Source organism: Pavona decussata, unplaced genomic scaffold (genome assembly GCF_977016875.1).
Source record: "Pavona decussata unplaced genomic scaffold, jaPavDecu1.1 SCAFFOLD_53, whole genome shotgun sequence".
In the NCBI taxonomy this organism is placed as follows: domain Eukaryota; kingdom Metazoa; phylum Cnidaria; class Anthozoa; order Scleractinia; family Agariciidae; genus Pavona; species Pavona decussata.
The window spans coordinates 5221839-5235713 of NW_028145475.1; the positions used below are offsets into that span (position 1 = coordinate 5221839).

The following is a 13875-nucleotide window of genomic DNA, read 5'->3' on the forward strand; positions in this document are numbered from 1 at the left end:
GTTGTATGTCTCTCCCTCGGTCCTACGGGCTTCAGTATGTGTCTACAATATAAGGGGGCCCTCGAGCCCCCGGCCTCTTTAAAGACGTGAATGTACGGAGTTACCATGATCGTAGTTTTGTTATCGAAAATTTTTGTTTCCCTTTTGGGAATTTTTGAGGCTGAAGTGGAAGAAGGGGGTTTGATTTAAATTTGCAATTTTCTGTATATATTTTTATACAACGAAAGCAACGTTTTAACGTTTTTACCTTATCACGAGTCGACTTGGTCCCAGCACGTTAAAACCTTTTATTAACGTTATATCTCCGTGTTACTAGTATCACCAATAAGGTCAATTCCCTGATAGCTTGAGAGAAATCTTAGGATTGCTATGCCAATTTTGAATTATTGGTTTGAACCTCAGTGTTAGGGTGCAAGGCGTGAGCACTGTGAGAACCACTTGTCACTGTCTACGAGAGTCTACGAGTAGTCTCATGGATGGTAAAGCGAGGCGATTATCGCAGTCGCGTGAGCATTTAGCTTGCATTACTCTCCTTAACAAAAACAAAACAAGACTAAAAGATATAAGACCATTCGTACTCCGCTCGACTCGTGGCAAATGTTCATGCACCCAACACTAAGGTTTCAATGGCTTAAAACTTCTCAGCATACGAGAACGGACAACAATCACCCATATATAAATGGCTGTTTTATACATCATAGAAACCACCATCGCATCTACAAATACATGTAATGGCTTCTTAACAATTAGAATTAAAGCTCGTTATTTCTATCACGAATGCTAATTAGCTACAATACACACATTATCTCAGTGTTTTGTGAATTATTTAATAATATCGGTGTTCCAGGGTTTTCATTACCTTGTATCTTAAACAAGAATATTTCATCTTTCTTTTTCAATATCAGACTAGATGAGATATCAACAAACACTGCCTTGGTTTGTGTTGACTCCGTTCCGCCTTATTCTGTAGACATATATATAATAACAGATAGTATAATATTTTAATTCATTGGAGCAATGAAGAAGTACGAAAACGTTGATTTACGTTATAAATCTTGCTTTTAAAAAATTTCCTTGAGGAGGCAGTTCACAGCTTGTCCGAAAACACTTTTCTCACCGGATTCCCAATCGCGTGACGTGATCTCAAAATGATCAACAAATCCGTGATCTGTACAGAACTGATCCAGTGCTAACTCACTCTCAAATATCTCCCCTGGTCCGATCCACTGTTGTGGTTCCTTAGAAATGTTATCAGTGATAAGAACACATGGAATCGAGGGACAAACCTTCTTAATTTCTTTCATCCATTTTGGAACTCCATCCAGTGAAGATGGATTTCCCGGTCCCCAGAATACTAACGCACCATGGCTGTGCTTGAAGCACACCCTTAACATTGATAAAAATCGTTCGTGCTCTGCCGTATCCCATAATTGTATCCTGATGGCCATTGGTTTGCGTTCTTCCCTACTTTGCCATCTTGGTATTACTTTTAAGGCAAAATTCGTACCAATTGTTGGTCCGTAATCCTTCTTTGGAGGCCACATTTGGAGATAATCATCGATAAACGTCTTTTTGGTGCGAAATCCGCCAGTATAGTCCCCTACACAGAGAATTTTTACCAAGACCTCTCCACCTATTACGCTAGGTTTCAAAGGGATGTTTGTTCTGAATGTCTTCATTTCTACTTCCCTTCCTAGATTCTCCAATAATTTTTCATCGACCTCCTCTGGCAATTCGTATTTTGTAGCCATGGACTAAGAAAGAAGCGAAAGCAAAAAAAATGTGCAACTTCCGGGTTGATCAACTACTCAACGAAATCAGCATTCTCCAGCACCTATAAGTTCCCTCTTCTTCTTCTAGTGTATTTCCAGTGTTACATAAGTAAGTTGCCTTCAGGCCTCCAGCAACTACTTTAATGCAAATCCGCAGCCGAAGCTCTTTCACGGTTCGTCGACTTGTTGACCTAAATGCGGGATGTTGTTGTGTGTGACTTGTCTATATTTCACAATAGCTTCAGTTGATAAGTGTATTCAACGGGGAGGGGGTGGAGAAAGGTGTTCTTAGGCCCGGTTCATACGTCGAATTTTACATGAGCCGAACCTAATCATTTGGTTCGGCGCATGTAAAGACCGACGTATGAATCAGTTAGGATCGACAGATTTGTATTTGGGTCAATCCGCCGTTCTATTCGACTGCGCCAGTCAAATAGAACGGCAAAAGTTCGACTTCGATTCAGACGTCGAACTTTTCATGTGCCGAACCAAATGCATACGTTACGTATAAATTATATAAATTATATCTATCCCAGAGGTCTGTGCATTCCATCGACTTGGCAAGTGCGCAAAGGACTTCATTCTGAACAAGATGGCGGGAAAAGAGGAATGTGCTTGTTTTTCTTGTTTCGAAACAACTAAATATACTTGTCTGAGATGCGAAAGAGGTTACCTCGATAACCTTATAATAAAACTCTTTCAGAAGTCAACCTCCGCGAAAGAATGTCGGCACTACAAAACAAACTAAAAACCCGCAAAAACATTTTGAGGTTTGTTATGGAATATCCCCCTTCTGTGCCTAACCTAAAACAATTCAGATAAGTAAATACAGGAGCCATAATCAGGGATGGAGGCCGTAAGCGTGGGGTCCACGCGTCCCTATGAGTTGTACCAAAAAAAATCTATTTTTAGAAAAAATTCCCCCCCCCCCCCACTCACGTCATAAACCTACGTGAATACACGCAAATTTGCGTGGAGCTACTACCTTATATGTGATACGGAAAGTAGCTGAGAAAAAACTCACTAAAGATAAAAAAGTCCTTACCTGTCTGAGTACATGTCCGTAGAGTGTAAGCTTTTTTCATTCATTCAACAGTAGCAACGCACGCAGCGCCACCGTTTTGGCGCCTTTTTGACTATACTGTGAGAGTCATGTGATCAATAGGCCGCTTATTCCAACTTTTCCCGTCTTCTTTCGATTGTTACCTTTTCTTTGTGAGAGTCTAATTCCTTAAATGTGGGCACTGAAGATATATTCCCTGGCAGAATTTTAAAATTTGGAGGCCATTTTGAACGGGTAGAAAAAAATTTCAATTTCTCCACGCGCGAACACGCGTAATTTTTTTCTAAAAATATATTTTTTTTGGTACAACACATGAGGACAGGCCCACAAGTCAAAATGGCATCTCGTTACGGTCTCCATCCCTAATTATGGCTCCTGGTAAATGACACTTGATAGAAAATCTTCCTCTGCTAAGGGAGATCTACAAAGACCCTTCCTTACTTTCGTACAGAAAAGGGAGATCTTTGAAAGACGTACTCGTAAGAGCAAATTAGCTTTGAAGGTCATATTCTTCCTATCTTGACCAGTAGGAGCCGTGTTTGGCCTGTCTTTATTATTTTACCAAACAAGCTCTTCCATGTCAGAATTCATCTTTCCCGCCATTTTGAATCTTGTTGAGTAAAAACAACAGCCCCTGACAACGAAAATCTACTTTCTCACTTTAGCTTTAATTAAGTTCGACTTCAGTTAGGTGCGACGTCTGAATCAACTACCGAACTTTATTATTTGGGTCGACCTTAATAGGTATTAGGTTCGGCTCATGTAAAGTTCGACGTATGAACCAAGGGAGCTATTCTCGGTTGAGGAAAGGCACGGTGAGTATTTTCTACAACTAAATGCATCGCACCCTTTGTGATGAAGTTGACACTATGTTTTAGTCGAAATGTTAGTAATGTTGTAAAAATTCAGTAAGATGAACAGTCACTCTTATCTTATCACTCTTACCTCATAACTAAAACGCAGTAGACCCTCATGTAAGTGGGGAGCTTGCTCTTAGGCCCGGTTCATACGTCGAACTTTACATGAGCCGAACCTAATCATTTGGTTCGGCGCATGTAAAGATCAACGTATGAATCAGTTAGGATCGACAGATTTGTATTTGGGTCGACCCGCCGTTCTATTACGGCAAAAGTTCGACTTCGATTCATACGTCGAACTTTACATGTGCCGAACCAAATGCAAACGTTACGTATAAATTATGTAAATTATATCTATCCCAGAGGTCTGCGCGTTCCATCGACTTGGCATGCGCAAAGGACCTCATTCTGAACAAGATGGCGGGAAAAGTGGAATGTGCTTGTTCTTCTTGTTTCGAAACAACTAAATATACTTGTCTGAGATGCGAAAGGTGCACACGCACTTCAAACCGACAGAAACTTTCCAATACAGGCTATATCAAAGGCGAAACGTCAAGACGATCTCAGAACAAAATCTTCAAAAAACAACATTTGAAGAAAACATTGCTCTATTCAAACAGAGATTACGCTACAGAGGTAACCTCGATAACCTTATAGATAAAACTCTCCCAGAAGTCAATTTCCCTAAATTTCAGCGAAAGAATATCGGCACTACAAAACAAATAAAAAAAGCGCGAAAACATTTTGCCGTTTGTTACGGAATATCGCCCTTTTATGCCTAACCTAACACCATTCAGATGAGTAAATGGCACTTGATAGAAAATCAGCCTCTGCTAAGAGAGATCTACAAAGACCCTTCCCTACTTTCGTACAGAAAAGGGAGATCTTTGAAAGACGTCCTCGTAAGAGCAAATTAGTATTGAAGGTCATATTCTTCCTATCTCGACCAATAGGAGCCGTGTTTGGCCTGTCTTCATTATTTTAATAATAATAATAATAATAATAATAATAATAATAATAATAATAATAATTTATTCACTTAATATAGCGCTTTACATGAATTTAAAAATTTTATATAAAAATATAATAGCTTTAAACAATTATAAGAAATATCAATAAAAACTAATACTAAAATAAACTATTGACCACCCCCAATTCCATTTTACCAAACAAGCTTTTCCATGTCAGAACTCATCTTTCCCGCCATTTTGAATCTTGTTGAGAAAAAACAACAGCCGCTGACCACGAAAATCTACTTTCTCACTTGAGCTTTAATTAAGTTCGACTTCAGTTAGGTTCGACGTCTGAATCAACTGCCGAACTTAATTATTTGGGTCGATCTTAATAGGTATTAGGTTCGGCTCATGTAAAGTTCGACGTATGAACCCGGCCTTACTTCTCTTCGTCAAACGAAGTACCTTTGCCTCTCATCCCCACTCTGCTTCACTTCATGTGTCTACAAGGTAAGGGGGCCCTGCTTAATTTGGCGCCAAAATATGCTCAGATATTTGTCCGCGGATTTCTGTTCCGAGAAGCGAACAGTTTTCTGGAGAGCGGAAGCTCGAGGAAAACTGTGAGCTTCGAGGAACAGATAGTGTCCAAGGACAAATATCTGAGCATATTTTCAAAGCCGAATGGAGGCTATTGTGGTTATAATCCTTCAAATATTTTTCGCAACATGTATCAACGAGCTTGAATATTTGACCATTTCGTTTAAGAACAGTTTACCGTCAAAAACGTTTAGAGCGTATGTTGTTTTCTGATACTGCTTTATCGACCAGCAGGTTTACCTCTCCTTCTGTCACAAAAGCAAACCGTTCCCCCATCTTGACATTAATTTTAATTGTTAACAAGACGCGCCTTGAAGTTTTTGAAATTGGGGAATATCATCGGATATTCCCCAGTTTTAGCTGGGGTATATTCGGTCACGTGAGGCGTTTAGACCAATCGCGCGCGAGCGAAAATATTTGATGGATTATAATACCAGGCCCCAGTTGTTCAAAGGCCGGATAACTTAATCCGCTGGATAAGGCATTATTCAGGGTCTAAAATATACTTCACGTTCAACGTTGTCCAAGGTTTTCGTACACTCCCAAACTTAACTGTGGTTATAGTGTGCATATTCGCTTGTACAAAAGGAAATACTGAAATCTTTTCCCAGATTGAAACTGTCGGATAGTGACTTAGCCACAGGATAAAGTTATCCGGCCTTTGAACAACTGGTCCCAGGAGCCCATTATGGGTTCCTGATAATACATAATATCTCCCTGTCGACAAGTATAACCGATAAGATCAATTCCCTGTTAGCTTGAGAGAAATCTTAAAATTGGTACATCAATTTTGCATAATTGGTTTTAACCTGTTAGGGTATACCGCGTGGGCACTGTCCATGAGAACCACAGCTCATTGTCTACGAAAATCTACAAGTAGTCTCAGGGATGGTAAATTGAGCCAATTATCGCGGCTGCGTGAACATTAAGCCTGCATTACTCTCCTTAACAAAAACAAAACAAGAGTAAAAGATATTAGACCACTCGTACTCTGCTCGACTCGTGGCAAATGTTCACCCAACACTAAGGTTTCAATGGCTTGAAACTCAGCATACGAAAACGGACAACAACCACTCATATATAAATGGCTGTTTTACACATCATAGAAACCACAATCGGATGAACAAATATATGTAATGGCTTCTAAAAAAATTAGAATTAAAGGTCATGATTTCTATCACGACTGCTAATTAGCTACAATACATTCATTTTCTGTTTTGTGAATTATTAAATAATATCAGTGTTCCAGGGTTTTCATTTCCTTGTATCTTAAACAAGAATATTTCATCTTTCTTTTTCAATATCAGACTAGATGAGATATCAACAAACACTGCCTTGGTTTATGTTGACTCCGTTCCTTATTCTGTGGACATATATATAATAACAGAAAGTATCCATACACTCGCGAATGGAAAAAACTTTTATTAAAAAATGAAAGCAGTCCAACGCCTGCATTAAGCTCATATATTTTAAGTAAACCCCTCTCCTGTAACATTTTATATCAAGAACGTCTCGCTCGGCAAAAATTACCACGTCCCACTGCTGAAAAAAAAAGGTTTGGATATTATAACTTTCAGCGTACGTGACGATTTTTCTAAGATTTATCTTTTACCATTTAAAGCTACAAAAGAAACAAAATCAATTATGTTCCAATACAAAATCATTCACCATATCTTATTTACTAACTCATTATTGTACAAACTCAAAAACGTTTCGTCTCCGCAGTGTCCGTTCTGCCCAGCAATACACCAAACTGTTACACACCTGTTTTTTAAATGTGTGCAAGCGTCAATCTTTTGGTCTGAATTTCAAAATTGGATTTTGCAATCATATTATGCAACCTTCAGTTAGTTCTTCCCCCCCAAGACGTTATATATGGAATCATTCGCCAACTGAACCCACCATGTTTAACCCTCAATCATCCCATAATACTTGGAAAGTACTTTAAAATATTAGTGCAGGCAGGTTAAGATACAATTAGAAAAATACATAGCGGTCACCTCTGGCCAACAGAAACTTTTCTTTGCTAAATGGCAGAATTTTGGACATTTTTGTTGATTGTATATATAAGATCATTTTCTGTAAATTTCCTGTATCTTAATTTATGTAGTATTTGTAAACTTTGTTGTTTTGTGTTGTAAACTTAACATTGTAATACTATGTAATATTTCTGTTATATTACTATGTAAAATTTTGTTAACAATGTAACATTACTATCAATAGTTTTATGTTAGTATTGTAAAATGTATTATTGCAAATATCCTTTCAAAAGAAACAAAATAAAGATGATTAAAAAAAATAACAGAAAGTATAATATTTTAATTAATTGTTTACACTATCAATTAACAAGTACGAAAACGTTCATTTCCATTATCAATCTTGATTCTTAAAAATTTCGTTGAGAAGGCAGTTGACAGCTTGTCCAAAAACACTTTTCTCACCGGATTCCCAGTCGCGTGACGTGATCTCAAAATGATCCACGAATCCTTGCTCTTTACAGAACTGATCCAGTGCTAACTCACTCTCAAATATCTTCCCGGGTCCGATCCACTGTCGTGGTTCCTCAGGTGTGCTATCAGTGATAAGAACACTTGGAAGCGAGGGATAAACCTTCTTAATTTCTGTCATCAATTTTGGAACTGCATCCAGTGAAGATGGATTGCCCGGTCCCCAGAATACTAACGCACCATGGCTGTGCTTAAAGTACACTTCTACTGACATTCTTGAATATCGTGTTTGTTCTATCGTTACCCTTAATTGTAGCCTGATGGTGACTGGTTCACTTTCTTCCCTGCTTTGCCATCTTGGTATTACTTTAAAGGCAAACTCCAAACCAAATGTTGGTCGACAACAATTCTCTGAACGCCTCACTTGAAGATAATCATTGACAAACGTCTTTTTGGTGCGAGCTCCGCCAGTGTAGTCCCCTACACAGAGAATTTTAACCAAGGCCTCTCCACGTACTACGCTAGGTTTCAAAGGGATGTTTGTTCTAAATGTCTTCATCTCCACTTCCCTTCCTAGATTCTCCAATAATTTTTCATCGACCTCCTCTGGCAATTCGTATTTTGTAGCCATGGACTAAAAAAAAGCGAAAGCAAAAAAATGTGCAACTTCCGGGTTGATCAACTACTCAACGAAATCAGCATTCTCCAGCACCTATAAATTCCCTCTTCTTCTTCCCAAATGTCTTGAGATCTGTTACAAGGATCGTTTTGTATTTCCAGTGTTACATAGGTAAGTTCCCTTCAGGCCTCCAGCAACTCACTTTAATGCAAATCCGCAGCCGAAGCTCTTTCACGGTTCGTCGACCTGTTGACCTAAATGCGGGATGTTGTAGTGTGTGACTTGTCTATATTTCACAAGAGCTTCAGTTGATAAGTTTATTCAACGGGGAGGGGTGGAGAAAGGTGCCCTGAGGATGCTAAGGGAGCTATTCTCGGTTGAGGAAAGACACGGTTGGTTTATAAGTTAATTGAGTATTTTCTACAACTAAATCCAGCGCATCCTTTGTGATGAAGTTGATCAGATTTTAGTCGAAATGTTAGTAATGTTGTGAAAATTCAGTAAGATGAACAGTCACTCTTAGTTATCACATCTCATAACTAAAATGTAATTCAGTTTGCTCCTGAGCCATACTTCAATGGTGGATCGGCTAGACCCTCAGGTAAGTTGGGAGCTCGCTCTTACTTCTCTTAGTCAAACGAAGTACAGCGGTGGAACCCTTAAAGACGTGAATTTACGGAGTTACCATGATCGTAGTTTTGTTAACGAAAATGTTTGTTTCCATTTTGGGAATTTTTGAGGCTGAAGTGGAAGAAGAGGGTTTGATTTAAATTTGTAATTTTCTGTATATATTTTTATACTACGAAAGCAACGTTTTAACGTCTTAACCTTTTTACCTTATCACGATTCGACTTGGTTAAAAAATATTCCATCACTTTTGAACGTTTTATTTACGTTATATCTCCGTGGCTACAGTCACAGTATTACAAGTATCGTGCCACCAATAAGGTCAATTCCCTGTTAGCTTGAGAGAAATCTTAAGATTGCTATGCCAATTTTGCATTATTGGTTTGAACCTGTTAGGGTGCGAGGTGCGAGGACTGAGCCTGGGGGGGGGGGGGGGGGAGAACCACAACTCACTGTCTACGAGAATCTACGGGTAGTCTCGGGGATGGTAAAGTGAGGCGATTTCATTAAATATCGTGGTCGCGTGAACATTTAGCTTGCATTACTCTCCTTAACAAAAACAAAACAAGACTAAGAGATATTAGACCACTCGTACTCCGCTCGACTCGTGGCACATGTTCATGCACCCAACACTAAGGTTTCAATGGCTTGAAACTCAGCATACGAAAACGGACAACAATTACTCATACATAAATGGCTGTTTTATATACATGATAGAAACCACCATCGCATGCATGTACAAATACGTGTAATGGCTTCTTAACAACTAGAATTAAAGCTCGTGATTTCTATTATGACTGCTAATTAGCTACAATACACTCATTATCTGTTTTGTGAATTATTTGATAATATCAGTATTCCATGGTTTTCATTGCCTTATATCTTATACGAGAATATTTCATCTTTCTTTTTCAAGATCAGACTAGAATATGAGATCTCAACAAACACTGCCTTGGTTTATGTTGACTCCATTCATTGTTCAATGGACATATATATTTTAACAGACAGTATAATATCTTAATTCATTGTTTACACTAGCAATTAACAATTAAGAAAACGTTGATCTACGTTATATATCTTGCTTCTTAAACATTTCCTTGAGAAGGCAGTTTACAGCTTGTCCGAAAACACTTTTCTCACCGGATTCCCAATCGCGTGACGTGATCTCGAAATGATCTACAAATGCTTGATCTTTACAGAACTGATCCAACGCCAACTCGCTCTCAAATATCTTCCCGGATCCAATCCAAGGTTCCTCAAGGGTGTTATCAGTGACTAGAACACATGGAATGGACGGACAAACCTGCTTAATGTTATTTATCAATTTTGGTACACCACCCAGTGAAGACGGATTGCCCGGTCCCCAGAATACTAACGCACCATGGCTGTGCTTAAAGTACACCCTTAACATTCTTGAAAATCGTTCTTGCTCTGCAATTTCCCATAATTGTAGTCTGATGGTGATTGGTTTGCATTCTTCCGTACGTTGCCATCTTGGTATTACTTTTAAAGCAAAATGCACACCAATTATTGGTCGATAACCCTTTTCTGAAGGCCCCATTTGGAGATAATCATTGATAAACGTCTTTTTGGTGCGAGCTCCGCCAGTGTAGTCCCCTACACAGATAATTTTCACCAAGGCCTCTCCACTTATTTCGCTAGGTGTCTGAGGATCGATGTTTGTTCTGAATGTCTTCATCTCCACTTCCCTTCCCAGACTCTCCAAAAATTTCTCATCGACCTCGTCTGGCAATTCGTATTTCGTAGCCATGATGAACTAAGAAATCAATGTGCACTTCCGGGTTGATCAACTATTCAGCGAAATTTAGTGTGTAATCAGTGTGTACCTCTAACAGCTGTAACTTTTCTCTTGTTGTTCCAAAAAGTCATAATCATATACAGGGATGTCTCTCTATTTTCAGTGTCCGATAACGTCGTTTTTCAAGGCAACGAGAACTACATCGTGCAGACGTAGAGAACCCCTTTTAAACTTCGGTTGTTGTCGGTGATGCAGCGTGCCGTCGTGTGTGACATGTCTATATACCAATGATGTCTTTTTGTCGCGATAAAGGAACCGGTGAGTGGATTTTGTAGAGGGGAGGGAAGGGGAAAGGTTCGAGGGAAGCAAGAGGTTGGGAGGAGAAGAATTTATAACGATGCTCTTGCATTCAACATTAGCGTCGTCAGTTAAGGAAAGGCGCTATGCTTAAAAATTCAGTTTGTTTGAGCAATTGAATACGAATTTCATTTCACCACGTCATTCATGCAATTGAACTGCGCGTGAAAGAATTGTTAAATGCGAGATTATTGGAGCTCGGATTCGAGCTTGTGACCTTTGCGATATCAACGGAGCTCTCGGTTATTAAAGGGTGTTTCATTTTACATTCCTTTTTCTCAGTTTTTCAGCATATAAAAAGGGCTTTAGTCGTTTATTTTCAACAGATGTACATTTCTGAAACAACATATACGATTCAGTCAAGGATTCCAAGCAACTCAGGGGATAGACTTCCTCTGCAATGAGGCTAAACCGATTCAAATTTCCGCTCAAACAGTAAATCAGACTACTATAGAGATAAATTTATTTGCGTCAGTATTCTTTTCTAACTCAAACGCACACGCATGACACGTGTACAAAATTTCTCTACTCAATACTTACTTAATACTACTAGTGAGACAATCAGAAACACATTCCTCCGGCCACAAGCCCTTCGCATTTGAACAAGCGCAAGGCGAGAGGCACCATAGGAAATAACTTCTAGCTGTCAGGTATTGGAGTTCCCATATTTTCCTGCTGGAATATACCGTGAGGAAGTTCTCATGGGGGTGGGAGACGGGAGAAGAAGTAGGGAGGACAGCTTACAAGCATTATATTAGACGCTGACAACGTATTGTGCCTTTGTAAGTATTCAATCTTTGTGAAGTAATCATTAAATGTGTGGGTAATTTATCATTGAAATATGAAAACATGTTTGAAATAATTTTTCAGCTTAGTTAAATTATCTTCTCAAAACGCATTTAATTATTAATCGTATTTCTTGGTCCTACCTAGCCTGCGAACGCAGACGTTTTTCCGGCATAGAATCTCCAATCCCAGATATGTTCATTTTTCTTTCTTTTTAGTATTTTTTGTTCTTGTTGTTTAAGGAGAGAAGAGAGCCAGAATACCTCGGAACGCAGCCGTGTGTAATTAACTGATGTGACAAAATTGAAATAAGATCAATGGATATATGGATCCTAAATCGATGCAAACAAAAACTTTAGTCTCCGATATGATCATATGTGTTTAGGGGAAGTCAATGCTGCAATCACCATAATTCACTGGCACAATGTAAAGGTCTATAGAAATCCAGGTAAGAGGAGCTATCCTCAGTAACACTACACAAAGAAAGTAGTTTCCTTGCCGTGCTGAATTTTTTAACTCGTAATCCTCTTGCGCAAGCTTTAAGTTGCAGCAACTCTATTTTTGGCATTGAGTTATATTGTAAACAAGTCACATAACGATTTATTTTCCTCAAGTTTTGTAAGGTCAGATTTCGCGCTATTCAGCGGAATTTTGTTACATCCAAGTTTTGTCGTCTTTTTCGTTGCTCTGCAAAATCTCGTCAAGAAGGCAGGTCACAGCTTGTCCGAAAACACTTTTCTCACCGGATTCCCAGTCGCGTGACTTGATTTCAAAATGATCCACAAACCCGTGTTCTTTACAAAACTGATCCAGGGATAACTCGCTCTCAAATACCTTTCCGGGACCAATCCACTTTACTGAATTCACACTCGAATCCGCAACATTTTCTGTTACCAAAACGCAAGGAATCAAAGAACAAACTTCTTGTCTTATCTTCGTCCTCCACTGCACGGCTTCCGCCAGTGACGAAGGATGGCGGGGTCCCCAAAACACCAATGCGCCCTGACTATGTCGGAAGAAGACCTTGCTCATTGCAGAAAATCGCTGCATGTCTGAAATCTCGCTGAGCTGGAGGACTATCGAATAGTGGCTCTTTATGTTCTTATGCCGTCGCCATTTGACTCTTTTTAGGTAGAAATCGATACTGTTGAAAGGATGAATTCTAAATGCTGGCGTGATTCCAAGATAGTCCTTTATAAAGTCACCCTTTGATTGCACCGCACCTGTGGATCCTCCGACACAGACGATTTTCAGTGGGTCTTCCTCGGTGGTCTCTTCCAGGCGGTCATACTGTGAGAACGAACGGAAATTGCTGCTAAACGTTTTCATTTCCAAAATAGTTACTTTTTCCCTAACTGCCCTCCCGTCTTCTGAATCGTATGAGTCGGTGGCCTCAATTTCCACAGCGTGCAAGGCTTCCATCCCTTCTTCTAAATCGGCTGAATCTGCGACCTCCATTTTAACCATGCCCAAGACTTCATCCTTTTCTTTAAAATAACCTGAATCAGTTGAATGTGAGACATCCATTTCTAGCTTGTGCTGACGTGCAAGTGCCTGGATCGTATTCCTGCAATTGTCTTTCTTCAAGGTTGAGGAATTTTCCTTATTAGCTTACTTGTGATTTCTGCACACTGTTTCAGGCATTGTTTCTCAACAGGTTGCAATGGTTGCTGCAACGTCGTTCGTTTGATTTCCAATGTTTCATATTGTTGCAGTTATTGCGTGTTGCGTAAGCCAAGTGAAATAGATAGAATAGAACATGACGACCTCACCTATGACGTCGCTCAATAATAATAACAATACAATCACTGCGACCCTTTGTTCTCCAAGCGGAGAGTACGTGACACCCTCAACACAGTCAAGCGAAAAAACCGCCGGATTTTTACTTCGAATTGGGCCGACTAACTGTCCCTTGGTCTCTGGTGAGCGACGGGAAAGAAACCCGTTTTAAATTCAGATCGTGACCAACCTGATGTACACAGTTCAGTTGATTCACGGTTTCTTGCTCGTGAAGCGGGCGCCCGCAAAAACAGCGATC

General features: G+C 39.5%; 4 protein-coding genes across 4 annotated transcripts; all 4 read right to left on the minus strand.

Moving 5' to 3' along the window:
• Nucleotides 1–112: 112 nt before the first annotated feature.
• On the minus strand, nucleotides 113–8478 carry LOC146480684 (ras-related protein Rab-32-like). Its single transcript, XM_085109892.1, has 2 exons — nucleotides 8402–8478; nucleotides 113–1834 (listed from the first exon to the last, which is right to left on the minus strand). Exon 2 carries the CDS (start codon nucleotides 1749–1751, stop codon nucleotides 1062–1064), a length of 690 nt encoding a protein of 229 aa, XP_084966018.1. The 5' UTR covers nucleotides 1752–1834; nucleotides 8402–8478; the 3' UTR covers nucleotides 113–1061.
• LOC146480685 (ras-related protein Rab-38-like) lies at nucleotides 7190–8507 on the minus strand. The gene is made up of 2 exons (XM_085109891.1): nucleotides 8402–8507; nucleotides 7190–8323 (listed from the first exon to the last, which is right to left on the minus strand). The coding sequence occupies exon 2, from the start codon at nucleotides 8318–8320 to the stop codon at nucleotides 7616–7618; it is 705 nt and encodes a 234-aa protein (XP_084966017.1). The 5' UTR covers nucleotides 8321–8323; nucleotides 8402–8507; the 3' UTR covers nucleotides 7190–7615.
• A 672-nt stretch (nucleotides 8508–9179) lies between these two features.
• Nucleotides 9180–10993, minus strand: LOC146480686 (ras-related protein Rab-38-like). Its single transcript, XM_085109894.1, has 2 exons — nucleotides 9396–10993; nucleotides 9180–9354 (listed from the first exon to the last, which is right to left on the minus strand). Exon 1 carries the CDS (start codon nucleotides 10704–10706, stop codon nucleotides 10005–10007), a length of 702 nt encoding a protein of 233 aa, XP_084966020.1. The 5' UTR covers nucleotides 10707–10993; the 3' UTR covers nucleotides 9180–9354; nucleotides 9396–10004.
• Nucleotides 10994–11497: 504 nt separating this feature from the next.
• On the minus strand, nucleotides 11498–13863 carry LOC146480687 (ras-related protein Rab-38-like). The gene has a single exon (XM_085109893.1). The coding sequence runs from the start codon at nucleotides 13362–13364 to the stop codon at nucleotides 12492–12494; it is 873 nt and encodes a 290-aa protein (XP_084966019.1). The 5' UTR covers nucleotides 13365–13863; the 3' UTR covers nucleotides 11498–12491.
• Between the last annotated feature and the right edge of the window lie 12 nt (nucleotides 13864–13875).